Source organism: Opisthorchis viverrini, assembly GCF_000715545.1.
Source record: "Opisthorchis viverrini unplaced genomic scaffold opera_v5_393, whole genome shotgun sequence".
Lineage (NCBI taxonomy): Eukaryota > Metazoa > Platyhelminthes > Trematoda > Opisthorchiida > Opisthorchiidae > Opisthorchis > Opisthorchis viverrini.
The window spans coordinates 18881-40816 of record NW_008752053.1 but is presented as its reverse complement, the minus strand read 5'-3'; the positions used below and the strand labels follow the sequence as shown (position 1 = coordinate 40816).

At 42.7% G+C, this 21936-nt stretch overlaps 1 protein-coding gene across 1 annotated transcript in view; it reads left to right on the top strand.

Moving 5' to 3' along the window:
- Positions 1-21936, top strand: part of T265_10678 (hypothetical protein) — a gene marked incomplete at both ends in the record, with an annotated part of 75460 nt that overhangs the window by 41984 nt on the left and 11540 nt on the right. Inside the window, 3 exons of the mRNA XM_009177132.1 lie at positions 10457-10609; positions 13305-13640; positions 14393-14497. Of these exons, the coding sequence (XP_009175396.1) occupies positions 10457-10609; positions 13305-13640; positions 14393-14497 (594 nt within the window). The remainder of the gene's footprint in view (positions 1-10456; positions 10610-13304; positions 13641-14392; positions 14498-21936) is intronic.

The following is a 21936-nucleotide window of genomic DNA, read 5'->3' as shown; positions in this document are numbered from 1 at the left end:
GTTATTGCGCCCGACTGTCTTTGTCAAGAATATACTGTTATTTTGTCTGAATGGTAGTTTTTGATCTTAGACGAAATTTGAAGTGGTTCGCACTCACGCTCCGCATAACGGACCGTCAAGGTTCCTCGTCTCAATCTGGTAATGTTGCATAGGTGTGGTCTAGGCCGAAGGTGAAGAGAAGCTTTCCAACCAACAGCTCCTTGTTCGAACCTAACTCTGTCTAGCACCTGATAAACTATGAATGCCTCATCCATACAGGATGTACGGTGTTCATGGGGCAAAGGGGGACCATAGTCAGACGATTTGAAATTTGAATATTGTTAGCATGTCAAGTGAGCATCCTGAACACAGAAACTGACAAGGATTTTTATTACAAACTCGTTCACCGTAAACCCGACTATCATCGATTTGGGTACCCTTGGCCATACTTCAGACGATTTATGTTTTGTGGATTTCCACGTGGTGAACATTTCAACACCAACGCAAGTCTCAATTTATCTGCCAACACAGGTGTGTTTTTCGAACAGATGTATGCATATACCCCATTGGTAACTGTTTTACGCGAAAGCTCGAAGAACAAATCTGATTTTCTAGGAACTTTAAACGTAGAGAATCTTTTAATCTTAGCCATCTGTTAGACAGCCTTTATTTCCCCCGTGAGTAATCTCTATAAGAAACAAATAAGCGATCAACCAATTGTAAGTTAATTACACAAGCAATGTGGTTTAAAAACATCATAAATGATGTTCATCTGGGATCCAAGTAACTGTCCCACAAAATCAAATTGGTTCGCTAGTGAATGTATTTCGCTAAAAGCAACCTTCTTTTTATCCCGCTGGCTATTAAATTGCAACTAAAAACCAGTTCGTCAATATCCACGGGATCCTGTCAAACTTGCTATTTTCACAGTGATCATGCTTGAACTAGGGTATCAGAGGCAGAAGAGGTCTATCTTTCCGCTACAGAATACATTCTGATTTCGACAATACTTACGGATTTAACTGGGCTTTTTCATCTTGGTTCTAAATGAATGACCATGTCGGGATCCAGGACGTTTTGTCCAAAATTTCGAAATTAAACAGTACATGGGATTTACGAACATTTAGGATGCTCCATAAGAGTCGCCATTCTAAATGGAACTAACTGTATTCCAAATTCTCATATCGCTTTTTGAAGTTCAAACAGATAGGAACATTTATGGTCGGCCTGTGCATCGTTGTATTTGTGGCTGTTGATCATCGGGGCTTCAGTCACAGTATTGCAAATAGGTGAACCAAAATACATTAGGTTTGCAACGGCAGATCAAGGCTATTCAAGATTGATAGTGAAGTTAGGAGATTCAGGAATGCTCAACAGGTACTTCATTCTGTCAGTGACATCAGTCTAGGCGGAAGTACCAAGAAGTGCTCTACTGTTGTTTCATCTTCACTGAAAAATATCAGCAGGGGGCATTTCTGGAAACTCCATGACATCCTGTGCCCGAGTCATTCCTGATGGTAGTTTGAAATTCAAACCGTTCAGCATCGTGACTGACCCGCACTTAGATAGGATATAGTGTCGCTCACTTACGTGATTAAATCTAGACTGATAACTCTCGTTTATTGCCTTTTATCTCACTAATGGTGAGGAGGGGATATTTAGTTTGTTTCAGGCGGAGATAAGTGGTAATGTCTCTACCTCCTGGGGAGGCCAAAACATGGTACACGCAACATGAATTGTGTTTCCAAAGTGTTCCGAAATGCCCGCATGATGTTTGGTAAAGGTATCTGTCGTACGGAATGATGGCACTTCAAGCATGCTGATAAAATAACCCGTAATACTGATAGGATACGTTCAGATCGAAGAAGACTACGGATAAGAAAGAATAAGTCCAAGGATAAACAGTGTCACTCTTGTGGTCGATGAAAACTCCGAAAAATCCACTACTGATCTCAACCTTCTTTGGCCTATCAAACAGACCAAGTCACTAACAACTTTGACATTCTGAATACTGTTCCATTTGAGACGTAGAGCTGAACTGTTCAGCAAATTAACTTGAAGATTATCATAAACGGGAGATTGGGGTGAATTCCCATTGATTGATTATCATGCCAGCGCCAAGTGTTTATCGCAAATTAATTGACTACCTAGTTAAAATTGCACCAAAATCGTGTGTAGATATGCACTTGCGATAAAATGATCAGTTTCTTACCCTACCTGTAGTAATAACCATGCATTGTTACCATTATTGTCGAAGAAAGTTTCAGCTGAGGCATATTTTCGCTCTGCTAATATAAGTTGTCTAATTCTGTCTCAAATGCATGTGTGCAAGTTATCTCTGGTACTGATGTGCTTGGTGGGCTATAAATAAAGCTGTCAAAGCGAAATACATTCACTTGTTTACCAATTTAGTCTTCACGGGAGACTCAACAACTGAATCCCAACTGGATCCTTCTTTTATACTTTGAAAGATACTGTTTCTTAATTTTATCTCATCCATATTTCCAGTCCCATATCAGATGTTTCATTCTTTCTCTTTGGTGTCTTTTTTTGTTTCCCGCGGAGTTTGCTTGTTTACGCTCACAAAGGCAATGAGTTACAAAAAAGCTTGCTGTGGGTTTCGCAGTCTGCGTTCTGTTCCTTGTGAGTATTTACAGCCCAACCGCAAACGCAGACTTCGATTCTCAGCCATACTGTATGGTCATCACTGACAACAACTTTAGGGAAGAACATTAGTGCCGTACCATCGCCTCAATAGAGAAAAATGAAACAGAAAGGCCGGTCTAGAACAAGATTCCCACAACTTTCAAAGATCTACACATCAAGCACTCAATTGGACGATCGGGATGGAAACTATCGGCATTACCATCACTAGTATCACTTTTTCACCATAACTTTCAGTTTCTTCGGCCAAGTACAGCGATGGCCACTTGGGCCATATCTTGGCAGGCAAGCGGTACTAATAGCATCCAGGCTTTTGATAACATGTTCCACTCCCTCCTGGTAAATCATATTCCGTCCACAACCAGGTTGTCACTTCTCCGAAATGGGCATCGAAGCTACACTCTCCTTGATAGGCGTTCAGTCAGCATGCGCAATACATGACCCAACCATATTAACTTGCTGTGATAGTTGCGTCCCTTCTGCTTCACCAGTTACCGAGTCACTTGTCTTACTTTCACAAACAGGGCAAACATGTGACCAGTTGCGATTATATTGCTTTCGAAAAAAATTAAGCTCATGCTCCATCTGTATGAGCTATGTTTGTATTTGTTATTCAAATAGACTGAAGCGGAAGATCAAAGCGATTTTGTTCTACCTATTCAGGCTGTCCAGTTCATATGAACATTCTGCCTTGGTGATAGCCTAAGTTAAACACTGGAACCCCATCTCATGAACGGATGAAATTTGGCTGCACCCAAAAACATTCACAGCAGTAATGCTTGACCAGCTCATAGATATTAAGATTCTCGTATGCCCTTCGGGATTCCCACGAGTCACTCAGCCACTTGTTGAGATACTTACTCGTTGTAATTTATCATTGTACTCTAAAGACCTTCTGTGGCTTCTGGTCAAAATTGTAGGTGTGTGGTTACTAATCTAGATAAAACCACCTGCAAAGTGACGGAGCATATGACTAGATCACGTGTATTGCCACCTCTCTTGTGATTTAGTGATTGTTATCTAGGCATGCGCGTCGCATTCGGTGCAAGCATTGGTTGTCCGTGGTCCCATGATCTCAAACAACCACGATTTACATTTGCGATTTTCATTATTGGACTTGGTGCACATTTCTGTGCTCCACATCACACTCATGCACACAGACACAGTTTACGTTTGCCTCGCCCCAGTAAGAACGTCAAGCAATTTTCTTCCATTAATGTAATTTACCTCGCTCATGTAGACACAACAATAACTAGTAGGTCATAACAGGCTGTCATCATTTCTCTTTTTATATTTCAAAGGCGTGTAGGGAGACTTATAATCTTGTTCACCTAATTTGTACGTGGAAGCAAGATGAGTTACTGCTATTATATTCGTTTCTAGCACTTTAGACAGTTTTTTGAGGTGAAACTCTCAGTTCTTACGAGGATTTGGAGGCGTGCACTGCTGCCGACTCTCAGAAAGAACAGAGCAGTCCTACTAGGGGACAACACTCCACTCCAGCAGAGATATATTTGAAGAAGGTTTACTGAGGTATCCTCACCCAATTCGCTTCACCGTGAACTCCTTTAAGAGACCACCTATCAGGAGTATCCGAGACACTTCTTCCTTGTGCAGTCCTCTCTCCACTGCCCTCAAATTTATGCACTAACCTCACGTGATCAAAGCACCAGTTTTGGCAGTATTCATTCCACGTTACCAGTCCCATTGTTCAAAATAATAGTGAACACATGGACAATATGCTGAGGTACAATCACCTCAAAGGGGGCAGTATTACAAAAAGTTCCACCATGTCCATTTTTTCATTGTGACTGTTTCAGCCGTTCCATTCAGTAGTCTCCGTGGAAAGATTCTTCACACCGTCACTTTTGCTTCTTCATGACCTGTAGAATCAGGCGGGTTATCTCGTGTACATCTTAAATGCGTTAAATAAGCAACATGCTACCGCTTTGAATGTGCTTTAACGTGTTGGTTATCTGCCCAGATTCGAATGTACTTACGTTCCAAAGTTTCGTTTCCAGTAAATGAATTTTCGTCGTTCTTAGAGGTGCGTGCCAATGAACTTCATTTACCTCAACCGAAGTAGCATTTCGCACCTGATCTGACACTCTTTCCTTACAGTCTTCTCGATTTTTCGGGACATCTTTTTTGATGATAATCAAGAATTTTCACCCCTGGGTGAACAGTATTAGATGCATTGGTCAGTGCATAGTCAGTGCAGACGTATTAATCTACCCAATGAATAGCTTGACTTACTCGCTCCGAGCAGCTTTTCCTAAAACTTGGTTCAATTGAGCCAGTTACACAAATTAAACTTTGTCATCATTCCTTTACTGGTGCCTTTCTGCGACAGACTGTTTCACTTTTAACTTCCATGGACCCCACAGACTCTTTCGTGCATTCCAAATATCTCACCTTGTCGCACATCACACAGACTTGTACAAGCTATTCTGAGTTTCAATTTTGGGGCTTTGTGGGATAGGTATTTTGTTCATAGCCACACCACTCTCATTTGAACGGCCGTGTTCCTGTTCTGGCGTAATTATTCCGGTGAGTCCACACCAAAGGGAAGCACTGTACTCGAGTTTCGCTCTTATTAGAGCATATCCAATGACCGTGTCGGGATTTGAACCCCGGATATCGGACATTCTGAGTTTCGTCTGTACATCCAGATTACATTATCTTAATGTGGACTTAAAGTAAACCTGAAATGGAATTTTCAGTGGTCTTTGGTATGTTGGTGGCTCGGATAGCGTAGATGGCCGTTGGCCACAAAAGGCGGAACAGCAATTCACTCCCTCAATCATAGTTTTGAGCGACGGACTGAACCCTACAGAGAGCATTTCAGCTGGTCTCCTTCAACATAACCGCTAAAAGTACTCAGCGGATTTGAATGGAACATTAACTCAGCCCGTCATCACACAACAGGTATTTTGCGTGAACTATCAATCCTAAAGCATGACAAGGTGCCTGGCGCGTATGGTCTGTACCCCGCACTCTTCAAAGAAGGAGCGAGGTCATGGTGAACATTCCAACATTTATGCTGCAGAAGATTTGGAACGAACACAGAATATCAGTCTGACGGAACACCTCCATTGTCATCTTCGTCTTCAAAACGGACACAAAAACGTCATGCAAAAACTATATTGGGATCAGCCTGGTATTCGTCGCATCTAAGGTACTCTCTGTCATTATTTTGCGTGGGTCGATCGATTATTGGGAGGGGCAGATTCGTAAAAGTCATCCCGGCCGAGGATGTATCTTTACCTTGAGAGAAATATGTGAACAGCACCATTGTTTCATACGTCCCATGTTGGTTGTTTTCCTTCACCTGAAATCTGCTTTTGGTTCTGTCAATCGTCAGCAACTTTAGCAGTGTCTGGTGATCAAAGGTTTACCTTCTAAATTTATATCCCTAATGGGGGCACTGTATGTGAACTCCTGTTGGCACGTACGAGTACACGGAAAACGTTCGCCCAAGTTCATCGCGTCCGATGGTGTGTGACAAGGCTTCCCTCGCTTACCTTTTATTTGTTTACTTCTTTATTGCTGTACTGCTTGAAATCTCTCTGTCTGCCTCCGAAACCTCGGGAGTCAAAATATTTCAGGAGCGTACCCTTAGAGACATTCAGCATGCGGACGATATTGCTCTCTCTGGTTCAGACCCTTCAAATTTGCAAACCACTTTAAATAGTCTAAACAACTCTGCCTGACAATTCGGCATGGGTTTACGCTTGCGAATTGCAAAGTGCTGCTACAATATTGGGTGGGATCAAACCCAAACCTCATACTTGCAGATGAGACAGCTGAAGTGGCTAAAAAATTTGTCTACCTGGGTAGTCGTGTAAGTTCCGATGAACTGACTAAAGATGAGATTATTTCTCAAATCGGAGAAGCCGAGACTGTTTTTACCTAACTCCGACGTCTGTCGGACCGACGTTGCGTCAGTTTGTCTGTCAAGGGTAGATTTTACACTGCGGTGGTGAGATCCATACTGCTCTATAGATCGGAAACGTGATCCCTAAGTGCATCGGATGTACAACAGTGTTTGACCATCAGTGTCTCCGAACCATTGGTCAGGTCTGAAGGGCACATCGGATTAGCAATGCTAAGGTACGCCAGATGGTTTTAGGATTAGGGAAACTCCGGTGATAAATTAATTACTTACGCTTCATGGATCACACTGGTTAACACAGGTACTTTGCATGCCAGAAGACCGTGTGCCTCACAGAGCTTTTTTTCGCCCAGCGCTGTGCCGAGTAGAAGCGACCGAGAGATAGTCAACGTATGACGCGGCAGCCAAGTATGAAAACACTAACCAGTAAACCTGTTCGGGTCGACAGCTGCCGTGGGGATTCCGGGACTCATCTCAACAATAGTTAATGACACTGGCGGAACTAGCCCAATCGCGCAGTTAGTGTTGCTCATGCATCAAAGCTATCGTCTTCCATGAGTAGCTACCGAGTTCCCGAACAAACCACATATGCATCGCTTCCAAGGCTTGACTGTATGTCCCACACAAGCCCACTTTCCGGTGCTCGAAACTGTAGGAGCTAGGACCATTGTACCTACGGCTGATAAATTGCTTGACTGATTGATTGAGATGGTCGTCGGTTTGTTCACCGAGCTGAACAGATGTTGCAAACTTTTCATCATTAATCGAGGTTACATCATCAGCACTTTGTTAGGAGCGTAATGAAACAAAGCGTTGAATCGCTACCTGAGCTACCAACATCTTCACAACAGAAGTTCCAGTCCATCCATCTGAAATCCAAAATGCAACTTTCGTTCTGGTTGTCGCTGGCCAGAATTTGTCCACATATAGTACCACAGAATGCGTTTGTTAAGCTTATTCCCGTAGTTCGGCTCTCGTGACTTGGCTTCCCAGAATACGTGCATGTCATGCCATGGTTTATTCCACTTAGCAAGCCGAAATGTGTGGAAAACCGGATAAATAATGACAATTTGAATCCGGACCACAGTCGTGCGGCACATATAGTAGAATATAAGCTCGTCATCGATAGTTTTACCCTGTGGAATTGCATTTGTTACACACCACCTTGAAGAAGCCCACAAGTCGCCGAGCAGTCTGGAGCAGCGTCATTTGGGACAGCCTTCTATGGCCTAATACGCCGGCAAAATGTGACACGGCCCAGTTTTCCGAACACTGGGTGCTGATTAGAGATCAATTGTTTGCCAAACAAAGTATTTGGGACAACATTTCTCACAATAAGTAGAACATCTTCAAACATTCCTGAGCTGTGCACTTTGATTCACAACAGTAAATCGGCTTTTCAGCTCAGCTGAGATCCTACAATCAGGATGATTAATGCATCCCAAATTAACGTTATTTGTGCTTACTTATTGATCTGGGACCATTGGCTCGTAGCAGAAGTAAACACCGTTGTTTATCTACCGCTCCGAACCTCTGAAGACTTATTTGTAGGTTGCGTGATGAGCGTCGGGGATTTTCAACTGAGATGTCTTCCTGTAAGTGAAGCCAGTCTATGCTGGAAAACCGAGAAGTACTGTACAGCTGTTTCGCTCTCAATATGAATCATCCGCAATGCGCATCTCAAGAAAATGCAGGACTACTCAAGTCTGTACCTTCCGGCCATTAGTCCGAACTGCTCTGTGAACAATGCGAAATCTGTTTTCTGGATGGATTAGTGCTTCGAATCTGATCAGTAACCTAATAATGGTGAGCCAGAGACAATCGGATTTTACCAGGTAATGCGGGCGTGCGCGATAGTCTCTAAGTATCCTGAGCAGCCATAGGAGACAGTGATGTTGCACATTATCACGTTTGTGAGTCTCAGTTATGCATTTTCACACAAGTCCGTTCACGAATATGTTAATTAGCACATCTCGCCTTCAAACCAGCCTCACTTGATGGACTTATTGCAAGTTGAGCTTCGGAACAAGCACCCACCAGTACTCGTCTCATGATGTGTGCCAAATGTATGCCGAAAAAGCGCAACCAAATTAGAGTGGACTGTTTTTTAACGATCATGTTACTTCAATTAGTCGACTGCAAGTGAGGGTACAAAGTGTGCGTTTGTGGTCATATGCGCACAGGCCTTTGCTACCGAATCAAACGTGTTCGCCTTCACTGAGTCGGTACAAGAGACCGAAATTAGGTAGCACAACAATCTTGGGTGCACACGCGAAATGTGTTGTAAAGCAAATTTTAATTTATATTACATTTTCGGAACCGAAAACGCAGGCATTAGTCAACACCCGACTGCTTAATATATCCAGTTAGTTTTACAGGAACGTTCATAGGGACATTTATAAGGACCTCACAATGTGACGTATGTAAGTTTCAGGGAGAATTTTTGGGCGTTTGAAGGTGTGGTCATTGTAGAACTGGTGTAGGCAAATCGTGTGTCTGTCGGAGGGGGGATCCTATCCTCTACCGGATTTCTCAGCAAGTGCTCTGCCGGCCGAACTCTGCTTATCTGAACCGTACACATTTGAACTTGCTGGTTAGCAAACTTCTCTCACCGTCTGATTTTTTCGGTTGCCGGTTTGGAAACCGGTATATGGCTAAATGTTTGATTGTCCGATATCGGTGACGTCCACCTGCTCGGTGACGCCTCCCTGCTCTCCTGGCCTTCAAGATAAGTTAGATAACTAGTTACGTACTTACGGTTGGTTCCCCTATAAAGATCATCCTGTGGTCGAAGTTGTCGAGATAAGACACTCACTTTTTGATCTTCATGTTCACTACCTTCATGACTTGCATGCAAGTATTGAGAGAGCTCTATGCAAAAGTTAGGAGATATTTTGGCGCAATGATTCACCCAGCCATGATCACAGAGGGCGAAAACAGCTGCATATTTCAACGGGGATTCTTCCGCACGTGCTCCATGGAATTCAAACCATGGCACATCAGGTAGGTACACTCATTACTGATGCACTGTAATCCACTCAGCGAAACCTAAGCGAAATTTCTGGAAGTGCAATCACAGAAACACAGACCACCCGGCAGCTAAGAATCACTGAATGAACCAGTCTATCCTCCTCATTTTTCTGCCCGACAGTCAAAGGATTTGTTTGGAGTCCATGCCTGGAACGTGGTGCACAGGAATGTGTGTGCATGTGAATTCATGTGCCACTCGCCACAATTTTGTTAGCCAAGATAACGTGTGACTGGTCCACTCGAGAAGAACGCGACAGGTGCTCGGCATCTGTGATTCAGGTGGAAAGGAGCAGAAAACCGAAGCAGACCAAAACGGTTTTAAATATTATGCCTCGGCTCGCCTAACCATAAACAGAATCCATAGGCAAAAAGATTCCTGAGAGTTGTGTGGAATCAATTCTACAGCTGAAGGGTTCTTCGCACAGTCTTTTGGAATATCTGGGAAGAAGGATAAAAATGGTGGTTCAATTAGTTATAAATTACAGCAACACACTTCTAAAAATGCTCGGATGATCTGCAGATCATTCAGGGACACTAGCTGAGGTTACCAGTCAATGGTCACATAATTCATTTTCTCAATGGTCTAGGCTGCTTCACTTTCTGTCGGTAATGTTTTGGAATATAAGTAGCTCGGCTGCGCTGCTTGGTTGTCGGTCTGTTAGCCGAGCTTGGCAATTGAATTTCAGATGTTTCACCACCAACTAAGATGAGGCCGTCAGTCCGATCGTTCTCACGGCTCTTGGAATTCTTTCGGTTTACAAATTACCAGATGTTTAGCGCATCTAAGGAACTGGTGATGATTGTTCTTACCAACACGTTTTAACAAAGTTACTTGTTCACCTTGTTGAAATACAAGCCAACGAATCCCCTTGATTGCTTTGTCTTCAGTCTATTTCGAATAGTCCGGTAGTCGCGCGGAAACATTTGATCCAAGAAGCCTTGCCTGATTTTATGGAAGCTCTGCCCGCCAGCTCTATGGAGGTATCAGTCGGGGGATACAACAACAAGGAGAACCACGCAACCGACATGCATGTACAACAGGTAAGTCGGGTTGAATTACTTTAGATGGTTTCCATGAGTGAATTTGCTCATTTTTTGGTACAAATCCGCCTCATCCATCAATCAGCCCGAAAGTAATTCTACAGTTGATTTAGGATGGTAGGAAATGAGCCGATAAAAAGCGCGAGATTGCTGGTGTCTAGTATGACTTAATGCGCTAGATTTTTGCTTGGGTGCCTCTATGAAATTTTGCTTTTGAAGTTGAATTTTGATAGCCATACTCCAAGCAATCAGTGTACAGCAAAAACAATCGTAATACCGTATTAGCATGGCAATTACCTGAAGTGAGCGCAGCTAAATTGATCGATTGCAGCGTTTCGATCCCACGGCAAGTTCAAGGTTGTCCGAACATTTATGACAGGAACCGCTAGTAAAGCGGATAGAAAGGTCAACAATTTTCACATGATGTGGGTAAAACGTCAAGCTTGTTTTTGATCAGTAATGAGTGTCGGATATTCGATGCTGTCAAACTCCCTAACCAAACTTTGCTTTCAGTGAAATCTTGCTCTGTTCAAGTTCCGAAATTCGAATGATGCACAGCTCTCGTGCAAACCAAAGAAACCCCAAAAGATGACGCTCTATCAGTCTGCTTCAGCCTAGATAGAGTTCACTAGAATGCCTTGTGTGCACTTCGGAAAGCTGAACTATCAAACAGAAAGAATCCATAATTAAAGAGGAACATTCTCATGAACACAGACTACCAGGCATCAGTAACCGGTGTAAGACACAACTGTGCAGTTCCGGGCAATCTATGGTGTTATCCAGTCATCATACCGGGTCCAGCGCGCACCGATGTGATCATGTAAATAGTGCAACCGCCGGAGCAATCTGTTTCACATATATTTAATAGTACCTTAACTGTTTGCTCCATCCCCTCTTCGCGCCATCTCTGTTTCATCAAAGGTAAGAGAAGCGCTAAGGCATTGTCGATATTGAAAATTGATCATCACATAAGACCACAGCAAGGACGAACGTTCAAAGTTGGTTTTGTGTGAATTGCACGTGAAACCGTAGCAACCACAAATGGAAGCCGACAATAGGCGGTGCCTTTTTTCTCATGAAGATCAGTCAAAATGACTGTGGACTTGCAAATTAGAGTGGTTCGGAAATCCGTCTAGTAGGTCTCGGCAACCATCAGCACTTGGGGGTGTAGGTAACCAAGTTGATTCTTTGCAGATCACTGAGCTCAAACGATGGGTGCTTGTCGGTTACCTTGATAAGCAAAGTGCAGATTACCGGATGAACTTCTTGTTCCAATCAAAGTAAAGAGTATGGCTGTCAGGCCGTCATGAACTTACGACTTTGTGGAGTATTTCCGCACGACAACAGTACTGTTTGCCACACTTATTTCTGAAATGCCAACCGAAACCAAACTCATTAGGTTGTTCAGTTTTCAAGGTGGACGTCATAGTCGGATACTTGTGCACTCGTGACCAAATATAATAATAATAATAATAATAATAATAATAATAATAATAATAATAGACTTGTTCTCACCGGTCTCATGGCTCCCAAATTTAAATTATATTGATCTGTTTTCTTTCATCTCATCATCGATTAATTGATCAGCCGATCCATTTAATTGTTGGCACAAGTCAACATCTTTTCTTGCATTCAGTGTCACAATCAAATGCCAATTACTGTATTTTTGGTTCATTCGTTGCAATACGTTCCCTTGTTTGGTGCTTGCTTTGGTGGTGTTTCGCAAGTTGTTGATTTATTTCGGTGTAACAGCTTTGTTTGCAACGAATAACAGAAAGAAAACTCAAGCACAGATAACCGCAACTTAGGCCTAACCGGTCTGACTCATTACTGCACACTTGTTAGCCCTTGATGGATACAATACTACCGGAAGTGATGGTTTGTTTTCATAGTATTTCAAAATTGGCCAATAGTGCCAGCGATATTTTGAGGCGAGGTTCGTGGTTTCCTCATCTCTCCTAAAACATGATTCAAGTAACAGGCATTCGCCAAAAGAATCCCAAGGCCAAGGTAGCTGAGCTGATTTAAACAGTATTTTGAACGCAGTCAACTACGATAAGTCAAAGAAATTGTATTAATTTGGTGAAAACTCACTAAATTCACAAGATAGGTTCACTTAAAATTCACAGCGTAGATGTGGCCAGTCATTAAAATGTAGGGCCGCACTGCGAAGGAACACATTGAAAATACTTGAGAATCTATCAGCGAAGGTTTGATATGGTTTTCCTATGGAGTTAGATCTTGACAACAAAGGTCATCGAAAAAACTAACATGACCAAGGTAGACTAAGTACTCGCACGAATCGTTTTTGACAGAACATTACCGGATTTCGCAAACGTATTGTGACTGCTTTGGCTGTAGTCCAGTACTACCTTCGGGTCGATACTGGCAGTCTGCAAAGGATGTGAAACGACTCGTTTGGGTTGACCACGTGACCACTATCAGTTCTGTCTTTCTTGGCATGTAATCAAACCACCATGAACTCCAACGGCAAACGACCAGCTGAAGCTTTCCATGTAGCACAGTTTATACCCGTCGCTTCTCTTTGGCACGTTAACCTATCAGACGAATAAGCAATGCACATCCACACTAACTGAAACCATGACAATCAAATAATCGTCGACCGGTGCCTAAATCGAAAAACGTAGTCCACGTTTAGCCATCCACATTAAATGTTCCGCATTCAACTTCCCAGGGGAAAATGTTTTCTTGGAACGCTTCTCAGATTGCCGGGACGCCGGCATCGGAAGCGGCGATTCAACCAACGCAAAGACAGCACCCATACTACGCTGCAGATTTTGGTGTACTTCGTGGTAGTGGAAGCCATCCATCGCCGAAACCACCACGCCCCACGTCACCTCCAACGTTGTCTCCCTTGGATTACCAACCCTATCATTCGGAAGATGGCTTATCCCAATCTGATATAGTGCAGAGACGGCTAAACCTAGTGAATGCAATGACGCCATCAGGAAGTGAAGTGAATGTACACGTTCGTGGATCAGTCACTGGTGCACGAACACCCAGCAGTCAGGTAAGACAGCATGAGAGCTGGTTGCCGGATATGCACGCAATTTTAAGGTCTGATGGTAGTTACATTCCAGTTTCAACAAAGATGCAGATGGGTCGATTTCTCGTATCTATATTCTAAGCTAGGTGTTTATCCAAGAACGAAATATCATAAGAAGGGGAACTTGTCTTCTAAGCAAACCCGTTTGTGCAGCAAAAGCTGTGTAGTTATTGACAAGCTAACTACTCATGGGTACCTCGGTATGTGGATATTTATTCCAAGCAGGTGAAAAAATTGCAAGCAGCACGGTACAAAGTGACCTTCATTGAAATGTAGGCCGATTAGGAATAAGTCTATCACTTTACTGGTAGGCTTACTGATGTCCTTTTTGGTGCAGACACACCTCACTGCATGCATATATGTTTGTGATCCAGTACCCGCAAATTTGTCTTTCCTGTGACTACTGGAAGATTGTCTACCGTATAGCCCACTTATGTGTCGCTTGCTTTCAACGTGAATATTATTTTGCTTGTTGTTCGCACTGTGATAATTTCGTCGAGAAATTTCTTTTCACAATTTTTTTACACTGATTTGGACTAGAATCATTTCGGTTGTTCAACGTCATCATCATGGCATTGCTCACGATAGGGAGTGAATGCACGCTGACGAAGTGCTCTCAAGCAACAAAAATAGTATCAGACAAGAAGTCGCTCTTCCCAGCCCCGAGTTCTAATGTATCATATTCACTCAACCCATTCCTTCCTGCTCACTCGAAGGTATCCGGAGATGTGCGACCACTGGCGACCAGTTTGGACAGACGTCAACAGATGGGAATCGAGTACCGTGCTCCAACAAACGTACGGAGGGCACAAACTCTTCGGGTATGTGTTTTCAGTCAGGATACGGTGGAAGTGTGTGACTAAACCATTTAAGCAAGTTTACTTACCCACCCAACAGCCTTTCAGACTAGTGGTACATAATTTGAGGCGCGCTTAGTCCCAAGGCTAGCCAGAATGACGGCGGAACGATATACCGGCGCGGCAGAATCAGAGTTCGGGCGTAGCACGCAGCACTTTCATGAGTGCAAGTTATGGATGGCATGAAGTGAAGCAAAAACGTTTCCCAGGGGTGAACGAATAACTTGTTCTGTAGTGAGTTGCTCCTACATCCGATCGCATGCTGCCTGTGCCAATCTAGATCATTTTGATGTTTTTTGCCAATATGTTGCATGACAATAGCCAACTCTTCCTGAAAGTGATTCTTCCCAGATGATTCGCACCTTTTATCCGTGCAGCTTACTATTTGCATCAGTAGTATATCCTTTGGTTGTGCATGACCATCATGCCTGCATCAAAAATGTTATTTGTCTTGGTTTATTTTTCGAACAGTGAAATGCCACACGTCTGCATAGCATTTTCTATTAAAGTTCGTTGCGTTTTTCTAAAACTGACAAAGTCCCTCTTATAAGCGTACGTGTGGATAACGATCCTGAAATCAAAATATTATAAGTGTAGTTCACTCACATAAGCACGTAAGTCTCTGGAAAGGTTTACACACGCCCAATCCCAGTAATCTCGAATCCTTTCTTCACCATTCGGTTGTAGCTGTTTCTGTAAAAGCAGTGTTTTCTTTACAGGGCTTTGTACTGCAGAACGCTATAGCCTGAAAAAAACATTAGTAGTGGATGCAATCACCATGGTTTCCATGGTTTCACCATGGTTTCTCCTCATTCAAATCAAACTTTACAGCACAGATCTTGCAATACACCTTATGTTTTGTGTCCCTTTACTGCTGGATAAAATGGCTTATTAAGAATTTAACCTCAAGAGATAATGCATCCCCAAACAGGATTCTCGGGGCTGCACCGAATGGCTGTCAATGTTCTAAGTAAAACCTTTGCAAACCGCTAGTAAAAGAAGAAGGTGTACAAACGTATAGTGTCTAACAGCAACAAAGTGAGTATACCGTAAAAACAATGACCTTTTAGAACTCGACATAATCGGAAGTATTTTACAGCCTTTGAATCCATAGATGGTGTAATAGAGTGAAACGATGATTATCAACAAAATCAAAATCAGGATTTATTTACTGTGTTGAGGACGCATCGCAAAAGCTCGTTTATCATCCTACGAGCGTGAGCTACCACGAATTCTGGTCAATAATGTTTGTACAAGCACAGTCCACGGATTCTCTCATTGATGCTTCCAGTTATAGTCTTCCTGAATGCTTTTGGCATTATTCGACTAGTTGTTTTCTTTGTAACGCCGTAGAGCAAACTGAAGGCAATCACGCGCATCTTCGGCAAAAATATTCCTACAGGGAAGCTTCAATGAGCACTGGATATAAGATGCGAAATTCCTGGTAAACGGCTTTTCTCTGGGTACGCTTCTGATAATCCTAGATCGTTTCCACAAGCTGTTCGCTGCACTAAGAAAGGGCAATTGCTGGGACCAGTAACTAACCCCACGACGCCAGTCACGTGAACCCAATGTTTGAGGAAGCCTGAGAACTATACGAGACACAGAGCCGGAGACCATAAAATACTGAGCCACAAACAAATGAACGCGGTGTTGGTTCTGGACAAGGTAACTGGCCAGGTTTTTTTTATTCAAAGAGCCTGGAATAACACGGAGAGACTCGTCCCGTGTCTTTCCCACAGATCTGGAATTACAAGCAGGACATGATTTGCGCCGGGCAGTTATGTAGATTGCGATATCTCCAGCTTATAGTGTGATCAACAGCAAATAACGTAGGTGCTTAGCGCATCGCAGTGCACTATGTTGTGGGGTGCAATTTATGTAAGGAATCTAGTGCATTCGTCCGATTGGTGTTATTCTGACCTCTTACTTATTAAAGCTCCCATCAAGATGAAAAGTTCTGCAAAGCGGGCGATTTCCCACCGCCACTCTGTCTTAGTAAAGTCGAATGACCAGTCCCACCTAGAAATCTTCACCCAAGGAGCCAGTCGAAAAACCGGAGTTGCTGCATGAGTTTAAAAGACTCTCTATCCTAAATGGTAGTTAACTGCCCTGTTGAGCATCTAGCTGTGGTCGAGTGGTGTGGCGCTCATCCAATGACCAAACAATCGTGGTTTTCACCACCTCGAGGGATTCGTGAGATGATGACTTTGAGAAAGTACGAAAAAGTAGCACCGTGTGCACCCTATTTCTTGTGATCTAATTTCATGATCAAATATCGGCTGGACCGAGATATACTTCAACAGACAAAACCCTAGGCGAGAAATTTAGAATAGTGCTTAGGCCAATTATTTCTGTGGTTAACCCAATTATAATTTAGGAAATTTGAGACTCCCATAAAAACGAAATTTCTCAGTGTGAACGAATTCCGATCTTCTGAGAGAGTTATCTATTAACTTTAGAAGAAAAATAGTTCAAAAACTCAGAGTCCCCCTAATTATATTGATTTCAGCAATAATTCTTCAAAAATTAATACAAAACAAGCACTGACATTTACCTTACTGCTCAACTCTCTCGTTACTTTCCGAATAGCTACGGAATGTTTTTGACTTTTCCGATAACGATCAAGTAAGCAACTTACACTGCACATGCTAAAGAAGAGAAGGTGGCATCTGAAAGCAAATTTGCCTTCTTTATTAATGTGTGCGCAGTCACTGCTCACTTTACTGCCCGTGCGAAGAAAGCGTACTGACCTGCTGCACGGGTCCTCTACCGTGACCCCTCGTGTTCACCACTATATGGCCTAATGCACTAGTATTCTTGAATCAGGAGTGTGCATGTGAGTTCATGACCGGCGAAAGTCGAAATAAATCACTTAGGATAAGATGATACAGTTTATGAGGAGCACACAGTTTTGACCAGTTTCATCAGAAGAAATCCGGAGTCAAAAGATCACTCGATGTAGAAGTCCTTTGGTGCTTTGAATGGCAACCAGTTACCCGAGAAAAAACTACTTGTTTCCTTTCCCTAATAGATGGACCGTTGTTCAGTGGTGTTTCTTGCTTCATTGCACTGCAACCTACAGTCTCGCGGTGAAATTGAAACTCTGTAGGTTTTCCTTGTCTGTCTCAAAGATGTGGATTGAGTTTCATTGCATCATGGAGCAATGAAACTCAGGATTGATAAAGTAAACACACTATTCTTTTGTTGGAAACTCTAAAAGAGGAACCATCTTCATTGAGGAGATATCTTGGGAACACGGAATTTTCCCACTGTAATACACGACCACCCGAAACAAATCTCAAGATGGACAGCTCCATCCCAGAATTCTCTACATTGGCATCACCCAGGTCTGTAAGTTGAAGCAGAATACGAGTAGTCCCAAATATGTCTGCTGGACGTTTTAACCGGACGGCGCCCGTCAGATAGCTGGAGCATTCGACCTTTTTTGCTATCTACTGCCTACTCCCGCATTCACCGGACACATTTTAAAGCACACCTGTTGCGCTAACTCTCCATATTCATTGATCTTTTCTCAACCGGCTTGATGTGGACAAGTCAATAGGTTAGTCATAGATAAGCGTACAGTGCCAGTGATTTGATAGCTTCACAGTTGAGACTTCGATCCATAGCTGGAAAATAAAATGAAACGATGGATGACAACTTATACACTAATGAGATTCTAACAGCCATCATAGCTATTATATAAACAATGATCCTTATGACAGGTTATGGTGTTTAGTGAATCTTACTCAAGTTCAGGTGGCTGAAAAAACACCACTTATTAGGCGCGGACTGACGTCCACGTCATGTTGCATTAGGATACGTTAATGACAAAAAGTAAATGTTGAACATTTGAAACACCCTATGGAAAGCCCCACCCCATGGAAAGTGCCCTTATAGAAGGCAATTTTCTTCAGGCCAAAACGAAAAGCTTGCGGTGTCAGTTATTGTCTAAGGAGGAAGCCTGTATTGGGGGAAGGTTTTGAAATTATCGAAATCCATCGGGGGGAAGCTGACGTAATTATCATCCCCTGAGAACTCCTACTACCATTTATATGGTGGTTCGCCAAGGTCTTTTCTGAAATTCAAACGTTGCGGCACTATTCAAGGGGACATCATCAACGCAGCCAGCAGCGTTCTGACAGTACTTCCATGAATGGTGATGAAACCCACTGACCAAGCTCAGTAAGCAAGCCAACAATTGATGAATCCATTCAATACCGAGTGCTTGTTCATCGCTTACAGAACTTAAAAACCTCCTATGTCAACTCTGAATAAAAAATGAGATACCTTGGCACTGTGCTTAAGATGATTACTACAGTAAGAAAACTGCTCTCATTCGCCTAAATAAGGACAACGATTTGACGATAAGCAGAAGTGAGGAAGAGTGCTAAGTGGATCCCTGATTTTATGCCTGCAACTTGTTGGCACAAATAGCTGGCTTAACAAAGCAACGACCACAAGAAATATTGACATGATCGTTCTTCATTGTTTACATATATTTTAAGTTTGAGGGAAACGAAGAGTTTCTGGTGTTAGTATGAACTTGAAACAGTGCTGAGGAGGAATCAGAGCAGCAATCTATCGGACTAGGCGATAATCTGGGATCTTGAAACAAAATAACTTCATCCAGGACACTAAAAAGCTTGGAGGGTAAGCTACATTTGAGGGCACAAGCATAAAGAAGTCCACGTGCGTTTTTTATTCAAAGCTAACACCTTGATGTAATTTTACTTCTCACTCAAAGTTGCATACCACCTTCGGTCACGTGAACGAAATTCTCCAAAAACAGTAGGACACTTAAATTCTACAATATGTTCTTGTTCTAACAAGGCGGTATTCCAACCCTGTTCTAACCTACACAGTTTAATGCCACACACGATTGACCCACCGTTCGTTCTGCACCCGCTACTGTCTTCTTAGCTGATCAGTTTAATTTGCTTCTGTCACTCACTTTACGGTAAATTTAGAAAATTAATTCTACTTGCCCCACCAATGGATACAGTCTGTTTAGGCGAAGCTGGCTCTTCCACAGTGCTTTTGTGGTTAGATTTGCTCAAACTATATTTTGTCTTGCTTGTGACCGTAGTCTTTCACCGTGGTATTGTTCGGCACCGGGTGAAATAACCATTTTCACTGGTACTCCGATTGTCCCCGTGATCTGCTTCTGACCTAAATAGCTGGGCTGCTGCTCAAAGTGAATCATGCGTTGGTCAAACAGCGATCGTGCGCCGATTGACATAACAGACGTTTATCAGTTCAGGTAGGGTCACTGTCTATATAAGTTCATCTAGAGCGTCACCAAGACGGATTAATTTCCAACACCCTAGTGGAATAATCTTCAAATAAAACCAGTTAAAGACAGTGAGCAGTTCTTCTAGCGCACACAGCAGGTGACCAATCAATACGTTTCGTTCGGTATATCGATGGAAGATCCATAAAACATTCTCACTCTGCACATACAGCTTATCATTATGCATGTCCTTATTTTCAGATCAGTATTTCGGTGTGTAGTCAAATAAGCTAGATTTTCAGTGTTAAAAGCAACTTACGGTGTTTCCCAAGTATGTCACCTAACAGGTGTTTCACACAGCGCATCACATGACACATCATAGCATGACTTCTACTGATCTACTGAAACGTTCTTACTGAGAGACAAAATGTGTTGTTTTAGCACGTAAACACTGAGAGGTATTCGGCATTGAAAAGCAGACACATTGAAGTATTTTCTGTTTCGGTAATAGATGTGCTGAACTGACTTGTTCGGCCAAACACCCCTAACTTGGCGTGCAGTTTGCCATGATATCTGTATTTTTTTACCTCAACGTCTTTATGGTCAATCGACTGGCACAAATTCAATCCATGAGTTTGTAATAAACGTTGACGGACAAACCTCCCTGCGTTTTTCATCTGCTGGGACTAGTTTCTTCTGTAATAGTTGTCCCCTACAGCAGACATTTTTTCGCTGAAGTACACTGTTAACAGAAAGCGAGTTTGACTCTATCGCGAGAGGAAGTACATATCACTGAATGCCATGACCAAGTTTTTTTGTTTTGTTAACTCAGGAAAAGTTGCTTAGGCACCTTTGGTAAAAACAGAGGTCCACTCTTATCACTATGTAATGAAAAAAGTTGCCAGTTTTCAGTCGATAAAGAAAGCCTATAATTTGACGTCACTGGTAGGTCATTTGAGTTCTGCTGGTTTGAGCCTAGCACTTGGAAATCAGCTAAAATCTTGGTGTGAACCAGATTTTGACCACTAATTTATACAACCAAACCACTACTGTGTAATCGTGGGAACACGTTTGCAAACTGAAGTGTGTTCAGAAATCCGAACGTAATCTTGAACAAATCGACAGTTGTGGAGGTAAATGAACCTGCATATATAATTTTACCCTTTGGCAAACTAAATGACTGAAATACTGTGGACCGTAAATCGACATATCAGGAGGGGGAAAGGACGAATGTGCACCGGTGCGTCTATGCGTGTGTGCGTCCTTGCGTTTGTGTGCGCCCTTGAGTAATCACATTTATAAGGGCAAAATTTGAAGACCACGTTCTTTGTGGAAATAAGTTCGATTTTTTTTTACGTAGAACATGACTCATCAGGTAGCTCGAACAATCAGATCGCCTACCACCTGTTCCACCCTTTTTAGGGCTTAGCAAGCAGGCGTAGTTCCCGAGTTTTCATCGGCCTTGTATTCCACGTGGACAGGCGGCCAAATACGTACATTTGCATTTCCATTTGGTTTCACTGAGAGAGTCGATTGAATATGTTAATTATGGTATTCATCAAACACTTGCAACAGTGGACCACAAGGCGGCCCTTGTGCAAAACGTAAAATTGAAGAATATCAGTAACGAAAGTTTCAGCCGTGGTTCACTTAAGCGTCTCTTTGCCACTATTTTAAGTTGCGAATTACTCATTTGCGCCATCAGCATTCTCGTAAATTTTGGAGAGATTTGAAAAAAACATCAGCGGGTTCCTGACTGATCTTTTCCTTTTGACACAAAAGTTCCACCAGGTCATATAAATAGGCTACTAAGTTGGTCAAATTTTGAGGCTTTTTGACAGCTGACCTGCTTGGTATCCTTGTACTAGCACGTTAAACCTAAACCTGGTACTGTTATAGTCTTATTAGTGAAGATGGGTGTAAAATTCCCTGAAAGTGAGTGATGTCGGTGGTCTCAATCTTCATGTTGAGATCAACTCGGCTGGTTCGTCATGCGTACTCCGACAGTCAGGTTAGGGGAATTCTATTTTGGCGGGTTGGGCTCTATACTTCGGACCTCAAACACTTCTGCTGCGGGATGCGATTCCCCAACAACAGCACGCATTCTGTGGCAACTCATCAACACAAACTGTTTTCCTAAAAGCTCGCCGACTTCATGTCCTCTAGT